This window comes from Panulirus ornatus, chromosome 27 (genome assembly GCF_036320965.1).
Source record: "Panulirus ornatus isolate Po-2019 chromosome 27, ASM3632096v1, whole genome shotgun sequence".
Taxonomy (NCBI): domain Eukaryota; kingdom Metazoa; phylum Arthropoda; class Malacostraca; order Decapoda; family Palinuridae; genus Panulirus; species Panulirus ornatus.
Genome location: NC_092250.1, coordinates 13,913,100 through 13,940,205, shown reverse-complemented (window position 1 = coordinate 13,940,205; position 27,106 = coordinate 13,913,100). Strand labels below are relative to the sequence as shown.

At 43.7% G+C, this 27,106-nt stretch overlaps 1 protein-coding gene across 1 annotated transcript in view; it reads right to left on the bottom strand.

The window, feature by feature from the left end:
- The window catches only part of LOC139757672 (putative neural-cadherin 2), a 630,644-nt gene that overhangs the window by 7,795 nt on the left and 595,743 nt on the right, over positions 1 to 27,106 (bottom strand). Inside the window, 8 exon segments of the mRNA XM_071678436.1 lie at positions 692 to 924; positions 1,886 to 2,075; positions 2,263 to 2,593; positions 2,738 to 3,085; positions 13,870 to 14,121; positions 15,189 to 15,540; positions 18,502 to 18,641; positions 19,284 to 19,343. Of these exon segments, the coding sequence (XP_071534537.1) occupies positions 692 to 924; positions 1,886 to 2,075; positions 2,263 to 2,593; positions 2,738 to 3,085; positions 13,870 to 14,121; positions 15,189 to 15,540; positions 18,502 to 18,641; positions 19,284 to 19,343 (1,906 nt within the window).

Sequence of the window (27,106 nt, the reverse complement as noted above, 5' to 3'; positions counted from 1 at the left end):
GACACCAAAGGCCACCACCGCAGTAGGAACACCAGACACACAAATGCAACAAGACCTACTGGCCCACCAGGACAAGAGAGAGGGCACCAAAGCCCACCACCGCAGTGGAAACACCAGACCCACAGATACAAGACCTATTGGTCTATCGGTACGAAAAAAGGCACCAGGCCCACCTCCACAGCAGGCCACTACTCCCACTACTGCAGCAAATTACGAAGCCGACAAGAGGCCCACCGATAAAGCAGTGGCAGTAGACCACTAGAACAGACCCACCACTGCAGACAGAGACGATGGGGATAATATAATAATACTTTCTCTTTAACATATCGTTTTCTATAAAAAAAAAAATGGATTAAAAAAAAAAAAGTAGTATTTCGCTGGCTTGCTTCTCTTAATAACTCATGAATTACACGAACCTCAGGATTTTGCAGAGATTTCGCTGCGAACGGCCAATGGAAAATGTGGAGAATAATTTACATGAATAAAAAAGCAGATCACCAGAATTCTTTTAGTTCTATCTCATCATAGTCTGCAAGCTTCGTGTCTCACAGTCTGGAAAGTTGACTAACGTGTTGTTAGTTCTAAAGCGATTTGGTGACGAAACACCCTACACTTGTGTTGAGGAAACTGACCAGAGAAGACTCAGAAACCATGTCTTAAAATTATCCTAAGCTTCACTTGATATACTTACAGAGAACGAGAAGGGAGACTGTGAGCGCCGCTATGGCGAAGGGCGCGGTGAGGGAGTGGTTGGTGGCAGTGAATGTGGCCCATTGGCAGTGGTCCCCCGTGTGGCCCGGGCCACATAAACACAGGTAGCCAGGCCGAAGGTTGTAGCAGGAGCCGCCATGTAAGCATGGCCGCCACAGGCACTCGTCTACGTCCTCACAGGTGCGGTCCACCAGCTGACTGTCTGGGCCGCAGCTGTAAACAAACAGTAAGACACACGAGTCAGTCAACGTTTGTTTACTGCTTGGTAAGGCTATTCCTAAGCCTGTATAACCTCGCAAGCTAACATGACCCCGTTGATCATAATGACCTCTTTGCACCTATATATAACCCCTGTATCAATATGACCACTGATCCCGTATCAGTCCATATCTAGAATGACCACCATCTCGGTATGTCTCCCCACGTAGCTCCACTACTGCCTTAGCTACGGACCAAACCTGGCCAATGTGACCAATTAATTACTATGATTAATGACGGTCATAATGGAACCTTTATTACCCTTCACTCAAGTGTTACAATAGAACATACGTCACCCTTTACCCTGTCTATTACCTGGCGAATCGTAACTCAAAACAACGCTAACTCTACCAAGTATTATCAAGATCTGCATCTTCACCGACCCCGTGTTAACTTTTTTTGGTGCCAATTAATTGTTGGCCTAATCCAAGATGTACTCTTTCTTATCCTAGAATGCTCCCTATCACAAAATGGTCACCCTATCTTTTGATTTAGTCCTTACCTTAGTCCAACACATTGGAATCCTTGGTGACGTACAAGTTCCCGGATACGACACGCCCTTTGAGCCGCAAAGATTCCCTGACATTGGACCTGACACAACACGACTCTGCTCGACACACCTGATCCATCCTGCTCCCTGGACAATGACCTTCAAGCAGCCTGGCTCATTTCACACACTGATGCAGTTGTCTTGCGACTCCACAAGTCTCCTTGACACTGATCTACATGTATCCTAATGAGCAGATCACGTCCTCTCGATCCCTTTCATCTTAAAGAACCCGATGATACACTTTCACTATGCTTAGCTTACCACGCTTTCTGCTTCACCATGCCTCTAGCCTGCCTATATGACACGAGCCTGCTGGTGGCTTAGTCTGCTATGCCTTCTGACCCAGCAAGCCCACCTGATACTGACCTACAAGTGGTCTCGCCCCAGTTGGCGGTGCAAGAGAGAGGCTGCGCACAGGTGATGTTGGCACAGGAGTCTGGAGCGGCGCAGCCTCGCTCGAGGTGCTGCAGGGTGGTGACCTGACCCCAGCTGGTGCCGTTGATCGCCGGGGGGAGAGGCAGATGGCGACCCGAGAGCCGCAGATCGTCAATGCACGCTGCAGAAGACCAATAAGACACATGTATATGTTCTTAGTCTTCGGCTGTGCTCAGTTAAAGAATTCTTTAACATCATCGTTACTAAATGAGTTCAAATTACAAGAACAGAGGAAACAAAGACATAAGAGTAGATAAACATACACACACACACACTTCCATAATACAAAGACACACTGTTGCACGTACTGTCTGTGAGATCCTCCCGAATCCCGACCAACTTGACGCCTACGAAGTCCGGTAGGCCGCCCACAGTCACCCCGTCGTGTTTATCCACATCCAGGGACGTGGGAGGCTCCCGCCTACGCCCCCTCCTCTCCCGGTTCGCCAGTAGGGAAGGCAAGGTTTCGTTCCGTCGCCAGCCGTCGCCGTCGTCCACGCTCACGATTAGGTTGTCGCCGTGTCGCTCCGCTACGATGGTGTGCCACACGCCGTCACCTATAGGTCGGCCCTCCACACACGCCATCCGCGCATTCCACTCCGACCCCGTGAACGAGGCGCAGGCAGCGCTAGAGCGCAGCTGTGGGCGGAGGATGCGTGCGACAACATAGAAATACGTAAATGCGAAACGCAATCATCACTAGGCATCTTAACTACGTAATGGGTAGTTAATGGATATTTCATGAAATAGAAGTATTTGAGAGAGAGAGAGAGAGAGACTTACGTGGAGGGTGAAGGCAGCAGCGCGATGATGTGCGGCCAAGTGGAGCAGCAGCCCATGTCTTGCCCCTCGAGTCCTCACGCGCAGCTGCACCTTCACTACCCTCGGCGTCGGGGTGAAGGACAGCGCCACCTTCATGTAGGAGGACTTCCCCAGAGCGGCGGGTATGGTGGGCGTGGAGCACCCAGCCCCAGTCCACCCGGGCTCGCACTCACACTCGGGTTGCTTCAGGCCGCCCACACACTCGCCTCGTTGCCCGCATCCGCTCAAGCCGCCTGCACACGCCAGCTCCTGGGGTCGACACCCGCTCGTGCTACCCCTGCTGTGAGCTGGTTCCCCGAGGTCCACCAGCTGCAACAACACTGCATGACACTCATGTGATGCACAGTCAGCCCCCTCGTTCTGCTTGTGCAAGCAACCATAAACTCATCCAACTAAATACAAGCACTTCAACTTTACGTCTTAATACACAATGTCCACAATAGTTAGCCACATCTACTCTTCTTAAACAGTAGTTACGGCAAAGGTTTTCCCCATGGCAGATACATCTTACGATATCTTCGTATTTCTGTTCCCATAACCTGGTCTGGGATCAAGCTACCATGTTGCTCCTTTGTCTAAGGTAATTTGCTATACCCCTTCCAAAATCACGACGAGCAATTGGTTCACCAAGTGTACAGTTACAGCATACCACCGTCTATTCTGCTTAAGATTACAATTTAGACATAGTCTACCATTCTACCAAGTGTGCATAGACAATAGTACTTTGGGTTACACACACACACACTCTCTCTCTCTCTCTTTCTCTGTTTTAATAGCTCATGCTCTGCTCCGTACAGTGTTCCGATAAACTCTCGTTTGTCTAGTCTGATCTCAAAATTACTCTCTCGTATTTCGGTTCGCAATGCCAGCAAACCACGCTCTGGCTTGTCTGAAGTTACTGAAGAAACACTAGCTGTCCAATGTAAAGTTAGTGAACCATGTTATGTCCCGTTAAATGTTTCAACACATTTATCTGACGAGTCTTCGAGTTACAATAAGCTTTAGCCTGCTTAAAGTGAAGTTATAAGTAGCCAAGTTCTTTTTAGTTTTAAGCTACAGTAAACCTTACTTGCTCTCAGTCTGAAATTGATAAACCTTTATTCTACCAGTGTCAAGGTATAATAAACCTTAGTTTGTTTAGTCAGACATTACAGTAAAAACTGTATCAATGATATTATGATGGAGACGTATCACATTGCCTACGATATTTTTTTTTTTTTGCTTTGTCGCTGTCTCCCGCGTCTGCGAGGTAGCGCAAGGAAACAGACGAAAGAAATGGCCCAACCCACCCCCATACACATGTATATACATACGTCCACACACGCAAATATACATACCTACACAGCTTTCCATGGTTTACCCCAGACGCTTCACATGCCCTGATTCAATCCACTGACAGCACGTCAACCCCGGTATACCACATCGCTCCAATTCACTCTATTCCTTGCCCTCCTTTCACCCTCCTGCATGTTCAGGCCCCGATCACACAAAATCTTTTTCACTCCATCTTTCCACCTCCATACGATATATGACTAGAAAACGGTTTGAATTCGTAGAAAACGTATAAAAATTCACAGTGGAAGCCATATCGTAGATATCTTGAAGGTAGATAAGGCATCAAGTGTACATGAATGGCCACCTTTGTGACGTCTTCCAAGTGGGATTTCCAAACGCTTCACTTAACAGATCAATAAAACGCCGATCGATCGAGCTTAAAATTTAAGGATATTGTTATCTATGTCCGTCCTATTTAAGGATATTCTTATCTATGTCCGTCAAATTTAAGGATATTCTTATCTATGTCCGTCCTATTTAAGGATATTCTTATCTGTGTCTGTCAAATTTAAGGATATTCTTATCTATGTCCGTCCTATTAAAGGATATTCTTATCTATGTCCGTCAAATTTAAGGATATTCTTATCTATGTCCGTCCTATTTAAGGATATTCTTATCTGTGTCTGTCAAATTTAAGGATATTCTTATCTATGTCCGTCCTATTAAAGGATATTCTTATCTGTGTCTGTCAAATTTAAGGATATTCTTATCTATGTCCGTCCTATTTAAGGATATTCTTATCTATGTCCGTCCTATTTAAGGATATTCTTATCTATGTCCGTCCTATTTAAAGATGTAACACCCGTTCGTACAAGTTACCCTAAAGGGCCTCTGTACGTGCACCATACGACTCTAAAAGCTTTGAAAAACTCCTGTTCTCAATTCTAAACATACCATAAAACATTATATACTCGAAAACTACAGCAAACCAATGTCTGCTTTACCTAAACATTTCCACAGTTACAACCATCATCATCTTTTCCATCTCCATTATCGCCAGACTTATGTATCAGCAACACGTTTAGATATCAAATAATTCAGATATCATCGAATTATTCAAATTCCGAGATCTGATACCTACACACAATACCACTGGAGAAAATGAACTTAGATTTCATACCTCACACAATACCAATGGAAAAATGAAAGCCTATTCTCAGTGTTATATTTTATACCACCCCCCTTTATGAAACAATGCCACTTGTTACATCACGAGCAAAATCAAATTAGTTCTTGATGTACGATTGCCCGCGTGACCACCTAGCGGCCCGTTTTCATTAAACTGAAGGATACAACATGTGAAAAGTCCTCCAGAGGAGGCAAGCACTTTAGGGAGATCCTGTAATGAATCATACAAGGACGGAGCAGCAGCCTCTAAACTTCAGTGAAATATGGTGATATATGAAACCCAACCCCCCCAAAAAAAAAAATATGGCATCACATTAGAGAACAACCGTAAATATGTAGGCTCCGTTTTCTAATGGAAAGTTTCTCTTTATTTCAGAGCTGACGCTTCCATGTGACATGTTAAGTACTTCGGTACACAGCCAGGACGATAGCTAGACATATGAGGGCAAGATGGGTAAGTGTGTGGATATGTAGATACATAAAGGCAAGATGGGTAAGTGTGTGGATATGTAGATACAGGTGTAGATACATAAAGGCAAGATGGGTAAGTGTGTGGATATATAGATACAGGTGTAGATACATAAAGGCAAGATGGGTAAGTGTGTGGATATGTAGATACAGGTGTAGATACATAAAGGCAAGATGGGTAAGTGTGTGGATATGTAGATACAGGTGTAGATACATAAAGGCAAGATGGGTAAGTGTGTGGATATATAGATACAGGTGTAGATACATAAAGGCAAGATGGGTAAGTGTGTGGATATGTAGATACAGGTGTAGATACATAAAGGCAAGATGGGTAAGTGTGTGGATATGTAGATACAGGTATAGATATATAGGCAAGTCGGTGGCAGATACATAAAGGCAAGATGGGTAAGTGAAATGGGTAAGCAGGTGTTTAGGAAGGCAATTATTCTTCCATTATTGATGTTACCAGATAAATAAAGGTACAAAGATTGGATTGTGGGTTACAGACGTATGTGGCAACTGGTAAGGTTAGTAGGTCAGTAAACAGGATGAGTGGGGTAAGTGGGTGTTTAAATAAGGCTAATATTATTACTCCATTCTCAGTGAGAGCCAGAGGTAAATGCAGTTTCTACGGCTGGGGTGTAGGTATGTGCAAAGGGATGAAGATACAGAGGTAAGTTAGTGGAAATTGGTAGGTGTCAAAGAGGGCAACATTTTTTTATCATACTGACGGAGTCACATCACAGCAAATCCTGTATACCTTTGACTACACTCCGGTGCACGTAACTTCATAGCAAATCCTGTACATCTTTGGCTACACTTCAGTGTAATTTCAGATAGGAAAACTGAAGATTTTAAAGTTCAGCGAAACATATGATCGCTCAGTTGCTCACCTCTGATGTGTAGGTTAAAAGCACCGCTTCTTATGAAATGGTCGTGTAGGAAACAGATCCCAGTGAACTAGGGACGACCCAAGAGAAGGACAACAACAGATTATGAAGTCTATACAGGACTTGATATGACTGGGAATCTCTTGGGATGATAATACACTCGATGAAAAAAAAAAGATCAAAATGAATCTTTGTAGATGTGTTGGCTAACTCAACTATACGAGACATTTGATATCAGAACGAGTCTTTCAAAATGGAGCTGATGTATATATGACATCATTCGTTATCAACATTAGTCTTTTCAATGTGTAGAGAACTAGTATTAGCGATATTTGATATCAAAATCAGTCTTTTCAAATGTAATTGCCTATTGGTGACATCATTTGACATAAAAATCGTCCTTCCATTAGTGGCTATAACTCTAATATTTGTGACGTATTTCACTATACATCCAACTGTTTAGGACAGACGTTTGCACGTAACCCTTCCCCTCTCGTAACGCACCTGGTCATTCAACTAAATTTAAAGTGATGGTGACAGGGACTGTACAGTGAAATGAGGCCAAGCTACGACGACTGTCTTGTAAGCAGTCAGGGAAGGAGGCAATTATATGAACCTTTCTCTAAGAAGGGGTATTATATGTGGAGGAGATATTCAGTCCCTTACTGGAAAACATACAAAATTATAAAGGAAGATTATATGTTATACATATACACACGAAGGGTATTAGATTACATTAGGACTCGAATAGTCGTTTCCTTTTTAGGGGGTGATCATAGCCTAGCAGTAATGCTACCGCCTCTTGCAAAGAGGACCCGGGTTCGATCCTGGCTGTTGGAGGTTAGTATGTCATATGGTAGTGCGCGTTCATATGCACAATATATATATATATATATATATATATATATATATATATATATATATATATATATATATATTTTTTTTTTTTTTTTTTTTCATACTATTCGCCATTTCCCGCGATAGCGAGGTAGCGTTAAGAACAGAGGACTGGGCCTTTGAGGGAATACCCTCACCTGGCCCCCTTCTCTGTTCCTTCTTTTGGAAAAAAAAAAAAAAAAAAAAAACGAGAGGGGAGGATTTCCAGCCCCCCGCTCCCTTCTCTTTTAGTCGCCTTCTACGACACGCAGGGAATACGTGGGAAGTATTCTTTCTCCCCTATCCCCAGGGATATATATATATATATATATATATATATATATATATATATATATATATATATATATATATATATATATCAAAGTGTGATTGCCACTCTTACACAGGTACACAGATTTGTTTGAGAGGGTCCAGAGTAAAGCATTGAAACTATTATTTGCTGTGGGAAAGGAACATGGATTCGGAGGGAAGAAGTCAGTCACACACAATAGATCTTCTAAACTTCTCTCGTAGAGTGAGCAGTGATCTACATAAAGGAGATTTGGGTTTGCAGACTGGGTTTGGCTTTACCAACTCCCTAGAGGCATTTGACACAGTCTCACACAAAAGTTTGGGAGAAAGAGGAGGAGATGGAAGAAGAAGAAATGGTCTTCAAGACTGTACAAGAAGAGGAGACTTTCGATAGACAAGGAGACATCAGAGTGCGCAAAGGGGCAAGTACGACAACTGATGATCGGGATTACTGTTATTCATAGTCTCTGTACAAGACATCCCTGGAAGGATTGGAAGCTCTTCCTCCGGTCTGATGCATAATGAAGTTCGAGCCGTTGAAATTGACGAAGATGCGCCACAATGCAATCCAATAGAGAAATCTGGGAGGGAATTTATTAAGGGCTGAACCAACATCTAACTTACTGCCAGAAAGCGATAGAACCGCCAAAGGAGGTAATCAGTATCTATCATGCTGGTTTACAATCTAAACTGTACTTAGTTACACGAATCAACATAGGAAAGGTTTCGGTAAAATCCTTTCAGCATATAACAGATCCAGAAATTTCAGAGCACAGAGCGTACAGGTTTGTCATTCCACTTCGAGGAAGTATTTAGACCCAATAAACAAAGTCCAACTGAGGTGGGAAGTAGACGTCGAGTCTTCAATTACTGAGTTAAATAAACCGCAGGTGTAGGAGGAGTCTATCATGAAGTTGCCCAAGCTGGAAAAAAAGGAAAGAGGGAAGAGGAAGGAAACTATGATAACGTTAAGCCATGAAGTGCCTTAATCAGTTTTACGATGTCATGAATGACCAGTTCTCTGTGATTCGCAAAGGAAGATCTACTAAGAGAAAAATTATAATGACATGCAAACTCCCAGGAGTTTAATGAACTACCAACCCGCACTGTAAAAAATCTTTAAATTACTAATAGATAATAAGCAATGACACGAAGATATCAATTCTACTCCTGTCACTGTCCGTCTGTCTATCATCATTAACTCGGATCCCAGTTCCAAGGGGAGGTAGGTATCAGGTATACAGAGCTTCTCAGATCACTTATACTCACCCTCATCCCTTAGCCAAGAGTGTCAGGATGAAACATGATTATCCACAGTCATAAAAGTGCCACTCAATATTCCACGATGCACACCAAGTTGAACTGACAAGTGGGACCATCTTCCACATACACACTCACCTCATTACACACATACATTGTCACTACCAGTGCTATATCTTATCTCTCTCTCTCTTATCCTCTATCTACACTGCATCTATCCACTTCCTCCCTGACCGTCCCTTCTTTATTTAACTTCGTTTTACTACTGTATCTATTTTTGGTCAACCTAGTCTTCTGAAGATGTTCTCATTATACATGCGTTTACTTTCAATTTTCTTAGGCCACATTATCCCTCTCGACCTCATCTTTCATCCCATCTCCTTCTAATTCCACCTATGCTGCGGAAACACCTTTACTGTTCTTATCAATTACGTGAAATTTGGTTTCACACACCTATAATCGGAGACAGGAGCGGTACTCCTCCAAGCAACCTTCATGCACACTCTTAAAATTTTCCGAATGTAGGAAAGCTTTCAGAGCATCTTTAATCTTTCTCAGCTGTAACCACAACTTATCTCACAACCATCCATAGATTTCCCCAATTGAATACCTCATATTATCTACAGCTTCCAGTTTTACACCATTCAGACTGACTTTTCTTTATCCTTCAACAATTAGTTTCATTCTCATTCACTTCCTGCCTTCTCCTCCTCCTCCTCCACTGATTCCACCGATTCAACTACCAGGGCAGCCTCATCTGCATACAACAGCTGTGATAACTTCCATTCTCGTTTCAGTATTGACGTTACAATTCCTGACATCACTCGGCGCCTCCATCAGCCACTGAAACCCATGATTGCCAGACTATAGACAGCCTTAACTAGGAACATCATAACATCCTTGACCTGAGCTTCGTTTACCCAACTCAGATTAATGTCAAGAAAAAAAAAATGACTTTTTTTTTGTAAATATGTTATGAAACTTTTTTTTTGTCATGGAAACAAATTATCCTAGAATGATAAAGACAATAACAAAGCAAAAATGACCAAAATATCCACACAGTGTGACGGCAAACTCAAGATGGAAGTGTAACAGATGCAGGTTTAACGTGCAAATTCTGCAGAATCTCGCAGTTCATTTAATTAACTGAAAAGGAAAAAAAAATCGAGTGTTATTTTTAGGGCGTTTTCTGAATGTTTCATATTTCATCGTCATGCTCGGGGGATTCATCTGAACCAGGGCAAACGACCTCTGCAACCTCCGAGTTTTACTTAGCATCCAAGTGTTCGTCAGTTTAACGAGTCGCGTACGATAATGTCACTAGTTTTCCCGCGCTGTGAAAACTTGACATTGAGAGGCATTTGTCTGTTATATAGAGAGTTGGATTCCAGAGTTAAACAACTCGAACCTGTCATGACACGGGGACAAACGTGATATGCCACTACCACATACCTATCGCGGGCACCGCCACACACCACCACCTGTCGAAGCCTCTACAATCCTGTCGCAGGAGATACACACATACACACAAGGCTGTTGATAAAAACCTCTCTATAAAAGTCGGTCACTGCCTCTCCCACTGCCCAGCGCCGGCTCCTTGCCAGCGGCGGAGTAGGGGGGGGGGGGTTTGAAATATGCTGTCAATACTAGCGTGTCGATGGGTCTCCATAGACTCTCCATGAAGCCAAGACATACGGAACGTGAGGAGGGGGATGTCATTACAAACTTGTCGTCTAACCACCCACTATCAACCTGTCATGGAAAGAGAACATGCCTTGTACAGGACTCTCCTCCTTCCCACCCCCCAACAAACGCATCATGAACCCACCACAAAATCTCCATAGGTCCCTAAACCCGACCATAAGACATCGTCACAAACCTCTTACCATTGCAAACATGGGAGAACGCCATTCATGATATAGGACCATTACAATAGCGTCACCAAACCATAAAAAAGACGTGTCATGAGACGACTATAAACCTTATCATGAGACCACCACGAAAACCTTAGCATGGAACCATGACATACTTGCCATATAGCCAACCCATACATGCCGTGCGTCCACAAGAAGCCTGTTGCCTTGATGCAACCAATAACTCGGTATGGAATCACACTCATGACATTTCCATGACCTAGTCACATCCTCATCAAACAGTGATCTGTAGATTCTCGATATCTCTCATGGGGGAAAAACACATGCCTCTCATACATCAACAGACTTGATATTGCACCAGATAAAGCTTAGTGTGCGGAACCTCTCCCATTACAGCATTTGCAGTGACCGAGTTCAGTAACTCAAACCCATCATGACACAGTACCCTCACAAACCAGGCACGGGATCACAAGAAACTTTTCAAGGAATTACCAAAAGTCCTTCTTGGAATCCTCATACCATAAGGCTTGGGATCCAAGCATCAGACTACCATATGTCTCTTATTATTCAGCTATAAGCCTGCTAGAGTAGCATCATAAACGTGTCAGGCCAACACATGACTGACATGGGATTTACCACAGACCTCTCCTCTAACCCCTACTGACTCTGACCAACTTAGACCTTTTCTGGGACCATGACAATGTCTCCTACGGACTCTGACCAATTGAGACCTATTCTCGGACCATGACAATGTCTTCGCGTAGCTACCATTAACTTGCTATGGAATCCCCACCAAAGAGAAGACATGAAACCACAAAGACCTCTTATGGACCCCAGGTAAGTTGTGACGGACCCCAGTTAACATGTTACGGATCACTGAGGACCGAGTATGAAACAACCACATTACCTTTTGGTCTGTCATATAAACGCTAATATCCCCGTCATGAAACTACCATAGACATGCCATGGAATCGCCTTATGTCATGAGGAATACCCACCAATGTATCTCGTGCTATCACACACTTACCATTAAACCGCTACATTTACCCGTCGTAGAACCGCTACATACGAGTCACGCAACCAACACACGCCTAAGACCACTACGAGCTTCGCCAAGGTACCATTTTATACTTAGGCCACCGTAACTTTCTTCATGAAACCACTACATAACCTCTCACAAGACCACTCCATACCAGTCATAGATTCATTATAAACCTGAAGTGAAACCACCAAAGACCTTTACCGTAGAGAAAGACCACGAAATCGGTCATCGGACCTCAACCTTCAACCCCATGTGGGACATTAAACGTCACTGGCCCACCACAAACCCGTTATGAACTGAACTAACTGCAAAGTCATGAGCTAACTGCAAAGTCATGAGCTAACTGCAAAGTCATGAACTAACTACAAAGTCATGAGCTAACTGCAAAGTCATGAACTAACTACAAAGTCATGAGCTAACTACAAAGTTGTGAGCTAACTACAAAGTTGTGAACTAACTACAAAGTCATGAACTAACTACAAAGTCATGAACTAACTACAAAGTCGTGAGCTAACTACAAAGTCATGAGCTAACAACAAAGTTGTGAGCTAACTACAAAGTCATGAGCTAACTACAAAGTCATGAGCTAACTACAAAGTCATGAGCTAACTACAAAGTCATGAGCTAACTACAAAGTCATGAATTAACTACAAAGTCATGAACTATCTACAAAGTCATGACCTAACTACAAAGTTGTGAGCTAACTACAGGGTTGTGAGCTACCAACACACCCGTCATGCAGACAGGTTCGTCAATCGATCCACCAAAACTGTCCGTCACAAGCAATTTTTCATGACACCACAAGAACCACGTCATGTGAACCACTACACACACACAGCGTAGCACCAACGCCAACCTGTGGTACATGTAATTCACCCTTCGCCTGCGACGAGGGACTTGAATCCTCTCTTCCCTTGTAATAAACCCATCACTTGTGATGCCATTTTTAATGGAAAGCTTCCTTGCCTTTCACCGGGAACTGGTGATCACTTTAATCAATGGTTTTAGACGACTCTCACCAACCCAGTGCCCATGTCGACCAGTTATCATAAATAATTTGATCTTGTGGACAGTTATGATTTACCAGTCATTTACTTTGTGGTTACTGTACGAGATAGTACACGTGATGTACAAAGCCATATTGTGTATTATGTTTGGTGAATTGTACTGTTAAATTGACTATGTTAAAAACATATTTTTTTGCGAGTTTGCAAAAATCTCCGGGAAAACAGTAAAAAGTATAATCATACATATTTTTTTTTTCTATAAATCAAATTACCATGAAAGTGAACAACAACGGATAAACACACATTATAATAACTGTTGTATGTGATGAAGTGGTTCATGAATATGACGGTAGATTTTCACAACGAGTTGTGGGTTAGTACATAAGCTTTTCACTTTTTATCAAAATGCCTACAGGAAAATCTTGATATGGGACATATTGTAACCTCTTGCCGTAGTATCATTGCACACAGCTAAAGGAGCGACACCCGATCCCTTTATTTAAGTACGTGGGGTCAGTTGGGTTGTGGACCAGACAGATAATTGGGTAAGCATCTGTAGAGGGAACACTGAAATCTGAAAGTAGATAGATGAGTGGGAGTAGACTGAGAGATGAAAGTTTGTAAGGAAGTAGGGAGGTGAATGGGTAAGGAAATCCTTAGGTAAAGGGTAGACCATGTATGTAGGTAAAGGAAGTAGAGACCAGGGTATTCATGCAGCCAAATAGTTGGGTTATGGAAAAAGTCGAGTTCGGTAGACTGCGCGTGTGAACTGACGAGTGGGAGGACGATCAAGTTAGAGACTTGGTTCAAGACAGGAAGATAGATAGACCAGAGGGCGTCGCTCATTCTCGACTGGTGATCGAACTCAACGGCGTCTAAGAGGTGAAGAGCGAGATACTACCTGACTGTTGAGGGTGAGGTGGGAGATGCATCCATCCAGTGGGCGTGGCGAGGGCGCCTCCTGCCAGCCGTGGTCGTGGGCGGCGGGAGGCGAGTGCGCTAAACCACCCACCTCCAACGGCCCGGAGCCCAGCCACCTCTCCAGGCCCCATGGAGTGGTCCACGCCGCCCGTGCCAGACAGTGGGCGTCGTCGTCGTCGTTGTGGTTACGCTCCCACCCACGCCCACACAGGTCCACCATGAGAGCCACGCTCTGCAACACCAACACATTAACTCCACGTGATCATGCAAGCAGAAGCACTTGAACAAAAAACATGTCTTCTTTGTACTGTGTAGCCACGGTTGGTTCAGAGGGCCCACTGAGGCTCTTCCTGTAAAAATATCATGAATATGAGAGTGAAAGTCCAAACAAATTCTGTCCCCAGTCCACCCAGCTGTTCATCCTCCCCACGCGGTTCGTCTACGAACTGGGTACCTGGCTTATATGTATTAGTGTCTATGATGGAAGCTAACAGAGTTAAAATCAGCCCACCTGCCGACATTGCATCTAATGAAGTGCCAAGTATATCTAAACCAGATTTGAAGCTTCCTGGATAATCACTCCAGAAGCGCGTGCAAACAAATCCTCCTCCAGTTTAACGAAGATTAAAAGATACACTCCAAGACAATTTCAATTAGTGCAGAATTTAATTACTCGTGCACAAGGAAGGCCTGGTGTCGTGCAGAGTAATCAAGCAATGTCAGGGTAATCTTTAGTTCTATAACTGTGTGTCACCTGGATTGGGAGCAGTCCACGATTTTGGCAGTCTCAGGACCAGAGGAGCTGATGAGTTCACGCGCCCCGATTTCGGGTTTGGTTGACGTTTTAAGTTTATGGTCAGGTTTCAGTGTCAGGGTTAAGTACTTAAGGTTAGATTTTAGGTTTTGGGCGAGGTCGTATAAGGTCAGGCAAGGGCAAATTGGGAAAAAAAAAGAACAAGAAAATTAAGCAAAGACTTCCTCCAGCCAAACGACTGAATAGAGTATCGAAAAAAAAATTGAAAAACTGAACTTTATATCTGATGTGGTACGTTATAAGAACATTTCAACCATAGATGTTCAAGGCATAAGGTTGATGACAGACAGAAGTGGCAAGTTAACTTGTTACAGTAATGCAAACTAACAATTTAATCCCAGTATAACCCAGAATAACATAAAAGCAATAGTCCAGGATAGCTTAAGACGGTCATCTGTATTCCAGGACGCACACGAACACATCAGCCAGACCCCATCCGTCTCTGTCAGACAGGCTGGGAGCGCGCGACCCCTTGCCATCCTCACCTGAGTGTCTAGGTGCACGTGGAGCGTGTGCCACGCCCCGTCGTGCACGCTGGCGTTCACCTCCAGCTTCAAGGGGTCGAGACCGCCCTCAAACAGGAGCTGGGGGCGGCCATGCTTCAGCTGTAGGGCTAACATGGGCGTAGGCGAGGTTGGCTTGTCTACAGGCCTCGACTGAGGTGCTAGAGGGCCAGAGTAGAGGATGAGGGCGTGTGGACGGCGTGTCAGAAGACGCAAGGAGATGGTGGTGGGGAAACAAGGCGGCAGGGGGCGCACCCACGCCCACCCGGAGCCAGAGAAGGTGCGCGCCAGCACCTTGCATTGCCAGCCCTTTGACCCACCGGGACACATGCATCTGTAGGAACCACAGAAGAGTCATTGTACATTACCTAAAGTCACTCAAGAGACTCATAATACACGAATACAGATACTCAAAAGTCACTGCTCTCTCTCTCTCTCTCTCTCTCTCTCTCTCTCTCTCTCCCTCTCTCTCCCTCTCTCTCTCTCTCTCTCACACACACACACACACATGGAAGCACAAGCGCGTTTGTAGAAGCAACGGGCATGCCACAGTATATCTATCGGCAACAGCACAAAATGCCACTATAAACACACCTTCACTATCTCATACGCCACTATAAACACCTTCACTAACACACGTGCCACCACCATCAGCGTACTTCCTGCGCAACGTCACGACCAAATGTGGAGGCTTGTCCACTGTGGGACTTGATTCCTCACTGACACTGTTCTCACGGCACACAGTGATGGAGTTGGAACTGGTCGACGTTTCCAGGGCAGTGTGGAAATGAGGTACAGTTGCAGACTACCCTCCGTGGTACAGCGTGGTACTGTGGAGTCGAAATTTCCAAACAAATACGAGTCTGGCTACTGTGGTTAGGTAGCGTGGGCAATGTAGGAGAGGCTGTGGGCCACGTCTCCCATACCGTAGTGATTTACCACCCTCAACACATGCACAGTCTGGTGGCCTGACCTCGCCTCTTCACATACACTTTGCATGTCAAACTTGCATGAAAGGGAAAAAAAAATAATATATTCTGAATTCCTTATGGGGTCTCATAAATTGAACACACTGAACTCTACTGCATAAAATCAAGCCTCGCCAAACAGGACTCTTACCTTACCTTTCCTCCCACCTAACCTAACTACAGCAGAGAGGCTCGAACAACAAACCACTAGTTTGAAAATTTCGACTCTGCTCACACACACACACTGTGTTTACTCCTCCAAGCTGTACAACGGCATTCAGTTCGCAACTTTTTTTAACAACCTCACACCTTTCCCCACGAGTGCCTTTGGCTGTTGCAGCTGCTTCTCCACCTTTGAAAACGTCGTGAACACCCTCCTCCAGAAGACGAGAGACTCAAAAGTGTGTCATCCAACTCCGCTATGTTCCAGTGTTGTATGAAGCCAACGGCTTAAGAAACACAGGCCTGACAGGCGCATATGTCTTCGGGAGATCTGTACAGTAGTGGTGCACGGTACATCCTGACCCATCACAGGGTTTTAAAGTTCCAATATGCAGCTTCATCCCACGTCATCCGTACCTAACCACCTCACACGAGCGACTGACCACAACACAAGGGCGGCAACTCGCATTCACGCTACTAGAGACAGTAGCACTCCCGTACACACTGGTTCACTCTCATTCGCACCTCATACTTAAACGCGACACCTTCCATCCTCAATATGGTCTCCCTCCTCCTCTTCCTCCTTGTCTCCTTCCACCTCAGACACATACATCCTCCCAGTCAACCTCTCCTCACACATTCTCTCCACAGATTCGAACATTATCAGCACACTTTCTTCAGCGCTCTCAACACACTTATCATCACATTTCTCACTTACACCTTTTTTTTCTCTCACTGAAAACACCTTACACCACATACTGTCCTCAAAAACATTTCATTTCCAACACAATATATATCAAATTACACACGACCAGTAAAAAAGAGCTCACCATAAACACGTACTCACATCTCTCATAGTACTCATACGAGAGACCGCTACAATTCTCTACGTGGCATGACTTAAGCTATTAGTATAAAACAATAATACGTCAATTAGAATAAAAAAAAAAACCCTTCCATACAACTTAAAGATAGGGAAGAACTCCAGACAGTTACACATATTTTGCTGACTGGCCCAGGGAGAGGGAGGTTATGACTGGCCCAGGGAGAGGGAGGTTACGACTGGCCCAGGGAGAGGGAGGTTACGACTAGCCCAGGGAGAGGGAGGTTATGACTGGCCCAGGGAGAGGGAGGTTATGACCGGCCCAGGGAGAGGGAGGTTACGACTGGCCCAGGGAGAGGGAGGTTACGACTGGCCCAGGGAGAGCGAGGTTACGACTGGCCCAGGGAGAGGGAGGTTATGACTGGCCCAGGGAGAGGGAGGTTATGACTGGCCCAGGGAGAGGGAGGTTATGACTGGCCCAGGGAGAGGGAGGTTACGACTGGCCCAGGGAGAGCGAGGTTACGACTGGCCCAGGGAGAGCGAGGTTACGACTGGCCCAGGGAGAGGGAGGTTATGACTGGCCCAGGGAGAGGGAGGTTAGGCCTGGTATGCTTAGGTTAGAAGGGTTATGACCAACATATTCTGAACACATAGGTTATTATCCCAGACATGATCATAACACACAGGTTAATATCCTAGACATGCTCATAACACACAGGTTATTATCCCAGACATGCTCATAACACACACGTTATTATCCCAGACATGCTCATAACACACAGGTTATCATCCCAGACATGATCATGACACACAAGTTATCATCCCAGACATGCTCATGACACACAGGTTATCATCCCAGACATGCTCATAACACACACGTTATTATCCCAGACATGCTCATAACACACACGTTATTATCCCAGACATGCTCATAACACACAGGTTATCATCCCAGACATGCTCATAACACACAGGTTATCATCCCAGACATGCTCATAACACACAGGTTATCATCCTAGACATGCTCATGACACACAAGTTATCATCCCAGACATGCTCATGACACACACGTTATTATCCCAGACATGCTCATAACACACAGGTTATCATCCCAGACATGCTCATAACACACAGGTTATCATCCTAGACATGCTCATGACACACAAGTTATCATCCCAGACATGCTCATGACACACACGTTATTATCCCAGACATGCTCATAACACACAGGTTATCATCCCAGACATGCTCATAACACACAGGTTATCATCCTCGACATACTCGATCATATCACTTACTGCACAACATGAACGAGCAGTTCCTGCACACGGGATATATTCACCTGTTGCCGGTGGAGTGCCAGATGCATCGGCCACCGTTCAAACAGGACGTGGGCGTGCAAGTCTCAGGCTCGTGGGTGTGGCAGGCGTGGCCATGGGAGAGACGTGGGGTCACCAGCGAGGTGGCGTTCGTGTCCACAACCTAGACGGCGGTGGAGAGAGAGGGAGTGATCAGATGTTTGTTTGTGTGTGTGTGTGTGTGTGTGTGTGTGTGTGTGAGAGAGAGAGAGAGGGGAAACTCGTGGGGGGAGGAGAAGTGAGTGGAAGAGGAGGGTAAAGAGAAGTGGGAGAGTTATAAAAGCAAAGAACCGAAGTGGGGTGGAGTGCAGGAGGAGGTGGCGAAGCGTGGGAGTTTGAAAGATAAAGTCCCGGGTGTCCCCAGTTTTGGAGTGGGTCTGGGGGGAGAGAGAGAGAGAGAGAGAGAGAGAGAGAGAGAGAGAGAGAGAGAGAGAGAGAGAGAGAGAGAGAGACTCAGAACGATCAGTAATTTCGGCTCAAAGGAGTCCTTTCACAGAGACTAATTTTCTGTATTAATGAATTAATCGTATTGAATAATGAATGAATGACTCCTCTCTCGCCATCACATGAAACGAAAAAATCACCATAAAAAATAATTGCCAGGCACGACCTGGCTCCTGACTGAACTGGTGGCAGAATTTGCCTCACAGCAAGTTATAAAGGATTGGCTTCACGGACGGTCTCAGGCTAGGCTCCCGGTCACCCAGCATATCCTACAGGTAAGACATCCATCTCTCAAGTCCTTAACTAAACTCTTATCACTGACGAAAACCTTATCAGTGATACTGAATGTCACCAGCAGTTCCCTGGACTGCTTGTATCTTCCCTACAAGGGCGAAACTGTATCACAAACAGCTGTAATGGTCTGAAAGTGTTAAGTATACAATCCCTGATTTGACCTATTCGTATACGATCGAACCCCTAGGTGTTCGTTGCTCTGTGGTTATCCAGTCCGCTATCTAAGGTCAAGGTGAATATAGATATACGTGTAGTTTTTGTTAAAAGTTGTATTAAAGATTATATACAGGAGAATACAAACTTAAAGGTTATGGGGTTTGACTAAGTAGCCACTTATACACTGGTTACCACCCATTACCTAATTATTACGTTCATATAGTTGTATAAACACACGTTCTATAACTGACAGAGGAAACTATATATGTGGGGATAGGGGAGAAAGAATACTTCCCACGTATTCCCTGCGTGTCGTAGAAGGCGACTAAAAGGGAAGGGAGCGGGGGGCTGGAAATCCTCCTCTCGTTTTTTTTTTCTTTCTTTTTTAATTTTCCAAAAGAAGGAACAGAGAAGGGGGCCAGGTGAGGATATTCCCTCAAAGGCCCAGTCCTCTGTTCTTAACGCTACCTCGCTATCACGGGAAATGGCGAATAGTATAAAAATATATATATATATATATATATATATATATATATATATATATATATATATATATATATATAATGAAATTCAACTATAATTCCTTACCTAACCTAACCAACCAACCAGACACCACTCACCCCTAGTGTGTCTCGTGTCTCTGCCAACGCCAAGCAAGCATTGCTAAGGTATCGGATCCTAATGATGGTTCTATTCTCACAGTTCTACAAGTTATCATCATACATTTAACTGGTAATATTATACTGATAATATGTTTTGCCTTACTATAACCTAACCTCAGCAGCGTATTCTTATATCATACAATCCTAGGATGCTTCAAACTCTGCCTCCACGTCATTTCGAGGCAGCTTGGCGGGATATTCCAATTCGTATCCATCGTCCATGATAAGTCTCCCCGCACGTTCACTTGTGTACAATATAACAGGTTGTTCAGTAACTTCTATGTACATAATGTACCATGAAACCTTAAATTCTGCACCAAATGCAACAGTGGTGTGGGGACCTGGGGCACCTGGGGGTCGAATGTCCAGGACTCGTCACATAGATCGACTACCTAGTCATTATGATGTTGCTGTTATTAGGCCGAATTAGCAAATAAGGTTAGCTCCAGGCAATGATTTTTCTTTTTCTTATCCTTGCCAAAGCTGCTACGAGAATGAACTCAAGTGTGGGCCATTTTCTCATCCTTGCAAAAGCTGCTACGAGAATGAACTCAAGGGTGGGCCATTTTCTCATCCTTGCAGAAGCTGCTACGAGAATGAACTCAAGTGTGGGCCATTTTCTGAACAGTTTCTTTCCCTACAACACGAACAGTCGACCTTCTCATGTCTTTTCCAATAACTATAACCTGGTGTATTTCAACAACCAGGTCGTTCACTTCCTCTAAAATTTGTAAATACATTCCTTTGTCTTTTTCTCACAATCATCTCTATATTTCAATTATGGCCTGGCCTTGATATAGACTTTTGTCCGTGATTGGAGCCTCCAGCGTAAAAAAAAAGGAGAAAATAGATTACATTCCCCTTGTATTATCCTCAGAGAAACAGTACTCCAGGTTCTCGAGTTTCTCTGAAGTTCCAACTGTAAATTGCAATGACTAAATACATGTTCTACCTTCATGGTCAGTACGATATAAAAACACTCGTCTCTTTATCTTTAAGCAAAACTGTCATATACAAAGCTTGAGGTGAAACAAGCATATACATTCCATTTACAGCTCTAAGAAATTTGATATTTGTATGCAACAAGAATAACTTTTCTGTCGCTCACGATATTCATTTCTTTTACTCTAGAAAATTAGCATTACTAGCCCAAAAAGTCTCGTTAAATGCCACGGTGATACTCTCTGTCTGGTGCTCTGAGATGGGGGAGAGAAGGGAGTACACTCAACACACACCAGTATCATCAGCACACCGGACACGAGCTCATGATGTACACGAGTGAGGTGACAGACTAATTAATCTGAAAATATGTGTTCGAACATTACGTTCACCAAAATATTTACACCCGCGATGACGCAGGGTTATCCGAGTGCATTCCAGTGCTGAACTCTGGACATTGTGCTCAACTCTGTGGCAAAACTATACGTATTCTGTTCGAACAGCGTTCCATGAACACCAATTTTCAGAGAGACGAGATTCACAAGCTTCATGAACTATATGAACTTTTGACATCTCGTCGACATCAGGTCAACACAAGAAATGGACAAGGAGCATTGCCATACTGGCTTCACAGAGGGAGTGTGTACATACATAACGTTCGCACATCACCTTCTTCTTCAGAGCAATCGTTACAAAGTCAGCGTCTTCTTCAACAGTTGATCTCGCTGGGTCATTCATTACCCGGAACAGCCTTTAACATAATCTATCGGCCTTAATGACCCTGGTAGTTGATAGGCCTAAAGCCCAAACCACCACCAACCACCGCTGTCAACACAAGCACCACCCATAACAGCCGCAAGCACTCATCCTCTTCCTAAGGTTAACGTAAAAGTAGTCGTCGTTGCAAGGGCAGCGCCAGAAAATAGTTGCAGAAATCATCATCATTCTCTCTGGGACCGGAAAAATATCCTCCACGGAACCATCTTCTGCGCGCGCTCTCTCTCTCTCTCTCTCGTTATCTTGTGAAGAGAATGATTTTCCATGGCACCAAGTGCACCAGTCATAACTCTTCTCACAGTCGACTCGACAGTGTTTTGCGCCACTTGATCGATTGAACCTTCTTCGTCTCAGATGGCATCAGACGATAACGATAGCCTTCATATTATCCTTAATAACGCCGTCTGTTTTTGCTGTGGTCTCCTCATTCATCTCTGAGGTAAGACTTCAGCTGATGCAGCAGAGTTGTCGCTTTCGGGACGTATATGTTATGTTCCGGTGGGTCGACTAAAGGGTAAATGCGCAGCTGAAGGGTCTATGGTGTTCTGTACTTCACTTCAAGTAGATGAATCAGTTTGCGAAAGGAGAGTTAAGTCTTAGACCAAAAGGCAGTACTTTATTGTGATGTTCCACTATGTAGGCATAGTTCTGGAAAATTATAGTGTGCACTTCTGCTTCTCTGAAAGTCTTACTGAAGCTTTTCGAAAACTACATCCGTCTCATGTTCATGCGCGATATCATCCTAGATTTACTAGTCAAGAGCACTTAAAAGATCCTTAAGTTTTGCCAAGTCTAAAATCTGGTCTTTTTCCATGACTTACAAGCAGTAATAAGTTACCTTGAAATGAATCCCTCGGTGGTTCACGTGTATCAAACTTCTAACTACAACAATTTAGACAAGATCCTCATGTCTCGCTGGAACCAAGTCGAACTAACACGTTCACATCTCGGGCAGGTTTCTCAACGAAGTGTACCGAGGCACTACCAGGCAGATTGAGGTACAGCCAACGTCCATGGCAGTCCAGACACGTTTCTGCTACCCCCCCCTCGTGAGTAGCTCGTGGAAAAGACATGTCACAGATATGTTGAGAAATGGATACTAAATCGTCTCCATGGAACTTGATCTACACATAATCAATTCAAAAATTCTCACTGTGTGAGTTCCTAACTGCATATCACATGTGCTTTAAAGTAACTTAAAATTTCAAAGGCTTTCGTAGCAAAGTTAATGAGATTTCCACATAAAAGCTGAGGGCTTTTATGGCATGAGATTGATTACCTCAGGTCCTGAGGAATGCCTTTTTTAGGCCAAGTTCAAGAACGTGTCAATGAAAGCTTTGGGATCCCTCAAGGTAAGGCCTTTCAGAGGAAATATTTGAATTTGGCCAAAAAGACAACTTGTAAGACGTAACCTACACACACCCATGACATGTATTAGAACCTCCTGGGGATACCTTAGTGTGAGTACTTCATTAAAATCCCGTAAATCTTCAGAGGGTCTCTGACATCACCATACCTTTAAAAGAATCTAAGTGCTGTTGGAAAAAAAATTACCGTCTACGATTTTCCTGTTTATTCCGGCTAATGTGTGGATCAAAGTCTACGTAAAAAGTGTAACTTTAAAACTGAACAATGTGGAAAAGAGAAATGATATTCATAATGAAGAGAAAATCCAACCTATTCATACACGAGAAACTACAGCATTTACTACGACTTCTCAAATAAGTGTGTGTAAACCTGTTGTTGAAAGAAATATATTCAAATCTAAACGTAACCTCAATCATTCTGGTTTGTATAATCTAAACGTAACCTCAATCATTCTGGTTTGTATAATCTAAACGTAACCTCAATCATTCTGGTTTGTATAGAGTCTCTCTCGCTGCTCTAGAATCAAATCAAGTTCAGCTGATGACTTGACGCTCCTATCGACTGCGTGATTTCCTTTTGGGCTAAACCCTCTCTGATATTCTCCTCGTGTATTTGCCTACACATTATCGTATTACCTTGTGTGATAAAAACGAGAGCGCTCAGATGCGCACGTTTCATTCTCCTTGAACATTGGCTTGCACAGCGAGGAGTGTAAACTCACAACTAAAATATCCAAATGCTTGTCATCAACTAACTCTGTCCCGGCGTCATCTCACCCACACCACGTGAATCCATCCTCAAACTTTACAGGTACCATACCCGCTCTGTAGCTCCTCTAGAGATGTGTTCTTGATCACACTAGATATCGTTCGCTCCCCAGTAATGAAAGTTCGGTGGAACGTAGAGGCAAAACATTTTCATCGGAAGATATGACAATGCCCTCAAAGTCTCTGGTCTACACCACCACACTTGCTGCACAAATCAGATCCTACCTTAAGGATGTCTTTCATTCAGTGCCTGTTCGATGGATAGGGTTCGGCGATGTATTCCACGTTCTTTAAGCCTGCTTCTTAAAAGTCAAAGGCGAGACGTTCACATGGAGTTACATGGTTGATAGCGACGGTATACATACGAACGAATCAACTCCCGTAGCATTTCAAAAAGTGCTTATTCAACTTCACTTATCTTTTGAGACATTCATGCCCTCTCTTTACCTAATATAGCTTCTTTTTTTTTCCATATCCTTAACCGCAAATCCCCAGTTCTGCGCAAAGAAATCCCAATTCTTCTCGTAATTTCAAAAGCATCTTACCTCCTTTGCTTCATACCAAGGATTCTTCCCCCTTTTTGGGTTAATAAATCTTGATGGAAATCCATTTCCGATAAGTTCCTGGTGCCATGTGCTTGGGATAATGTACGAGTGCATTCAGCCGATATCTGAGATGTTTACACCACGGCTCCACAACACGTTATCATAACGATCCATCGCAGCGACGTCATTCGTCTTATATTGTCTCCTTTCTTTTTTTTTTAGATGGTTTAGAAAGTTTCTTTTAACGTGCACTGCGACTTTATATTATCTCTTATGCTAGTCAACCTTATCTATATGTATTTCAAACGTTTTTAGATATCTCTTATGCTAGTCAACCTCATCAATATGTATTTCAAACGTTTTTAGATATCAGGTATGTTGTACACACCTGCCTTGTGCAGTGTATGACTACAGAGATATTTGTACACATCTGCCTTGTGCAAAGATATATGTGTGTGTGTGTGTCATGACCAGCCTCTATCTATTGCTCTGTCACTAATTTTCTTCCTTAACGCCACTTATCAAATAATTCATATACATTCCTTTCTTGTGATACTGCCTGTTGTAGTTTTCCTTTAGTTACTTAAAGGCTTTCTTCAACGAGGAACAGAAGTGGGTCTTCAAGCCAGTTCCATTTTAACTGGTGCTTAGACGGTCAGGGAACCTTATGTGATAAATGGATTTTTTTTACAAGATTTCTCGAGATTTTCAAGCCACATTGCTCAAAAGTGAGACAAGCATATCAGAAGAAGTTTAATGATGAGAGGCGATGAGATGTGTAGTCGGGATGTGGAAAGCACGTTTGAATACGTTTTACTCACGAACACAAACAACGAAACCACAAATGGTTTGAGATACAAGTTAGACCTTTAACTCCAGTAGGTCATAATAATACTGGCTGTTATCAGTCTCCCGATGATTGCAAGAACCGAGTAGTTTAGATCTTCTTTTATCATTCTTTACCTTCTTCAATCATAATGGTACTTAAATCTATAACGTTATCATTAGATCCCATGTACACATAATTCAATATTGAGTCTGTTGAGGTTTCGAATGGGTAACATCACTAAACTTCAGTAGGGTTTTTTTTCCATTATAAAGTCAAACAATTTGATGAAGTCCATTGGTTGTTTGTGGATGACATTTTGATATCGGAGGTATAGGATCTCGTACGATGTAAATACTAAAATGTCCTTTTTCCATTGATAATGAAATTTAGACGTAGTAGAAGTCCGTTGCTGTAAATTTTTTTTTTTTTTTTTTTTTTTTTATACTTTGTCGCTGTCTCCCGCGTTTGCGAGGTAGCGCAAGGAAACAGACGAAAGAAATGGCCCAACCCCCCCCCCCCATACACATGTACATACACACGTCCACACACGCAAATATACATACCTACACAGCTTTCCATGGTTTACCCCAGACGCTTCACATGCCTTGATTCAATCCACTGACAGCACGTCAACCCCTGTATACCACATGACTCCAATTCACTCTATTCCTTGCCCTCCTTTCACCCTCCTGCATGTTCAGGCCCCGATCACACAAAATCTTTTTCACTCCATCTTTCCACCTCCAATTTGGTCTCCCTCTTCTCCTCGTTCCCTCCACCTCCGACACATATATCCTCTTGGTAAATCTCTCCTCACTCATTCTCTCCATGTGCCCAAACCATTTCAAAACACCCTCTTCTGCTCTCTCAACCACGCTCTTTTTATTTCCACACATCTCTTTTACCCTTACGTTACTTACTCGATCAAACCACCTCACACCACACATTGTCCTCAAACATCTCATTTCCAGCACATCCATCCTCCTGCGCACATCTCTATCCATAGCCCACGCCTCGCAACCATACAACATTGTTGGAACCACTATTCCCTCAAACATACCCATTTTTGCTTTCCGAGATAATGTTCTCGACTTCCACACATTTTTCAAGGCTCCCAAAATTTTCGCCCCCTCCCCCACCCTATGATCCACTTCCGCTTCCATGGTTCCATCCGCTGACAGATCCACTCCCAGATATCTAAAATGTCACCAGTAAATGTCACCAGTAATTCATTGGGTTACCTCAAACTTGCCGAGTTGATAATTTCGTTAATCCTTATGACAACTTCTAGCATATAAACACCTAAGAGATCGGGGATTGGCAGGTAAATGATTCTGATAAAACATGAACGTAATGATGGGTGGGTGAGTGAAAGGGAGGTATTATGATAGAGATAGACTGACTGCTTTTATCCATGCACCATTCCGGTGAATGTCTGTCTGTCTGTCAATTCTATGTTCAATATATCAATAACAGGCTTTATATTTTTCATCAAGTGCTGCTTTTCCATAACGTTCACACAAGTAAGTCTTAGGGTCACTGATTGTGAACTGTCCTATTAACCAGATCAGTATCTTCTACAGAGAAGTGTTGGTATTAGCAGAGGAGGAGCGCTGAGGTGGCTCGGGTTATGTAGGAACGCTGAGGTGGCTCGGGTTATGTAGGAACGCTGAGGTGGCTCGAGTTATGTAGGAACGCTGAGGTGGCTCGGGTTATGTAGGAACGCTGAAGTGGCTCGGGTTATGTAGGAACGCTGAGGTGGCTCGGGTTATGTAGGAGCGCTGAGGTGGCTCGGGTTATGTAGGAAC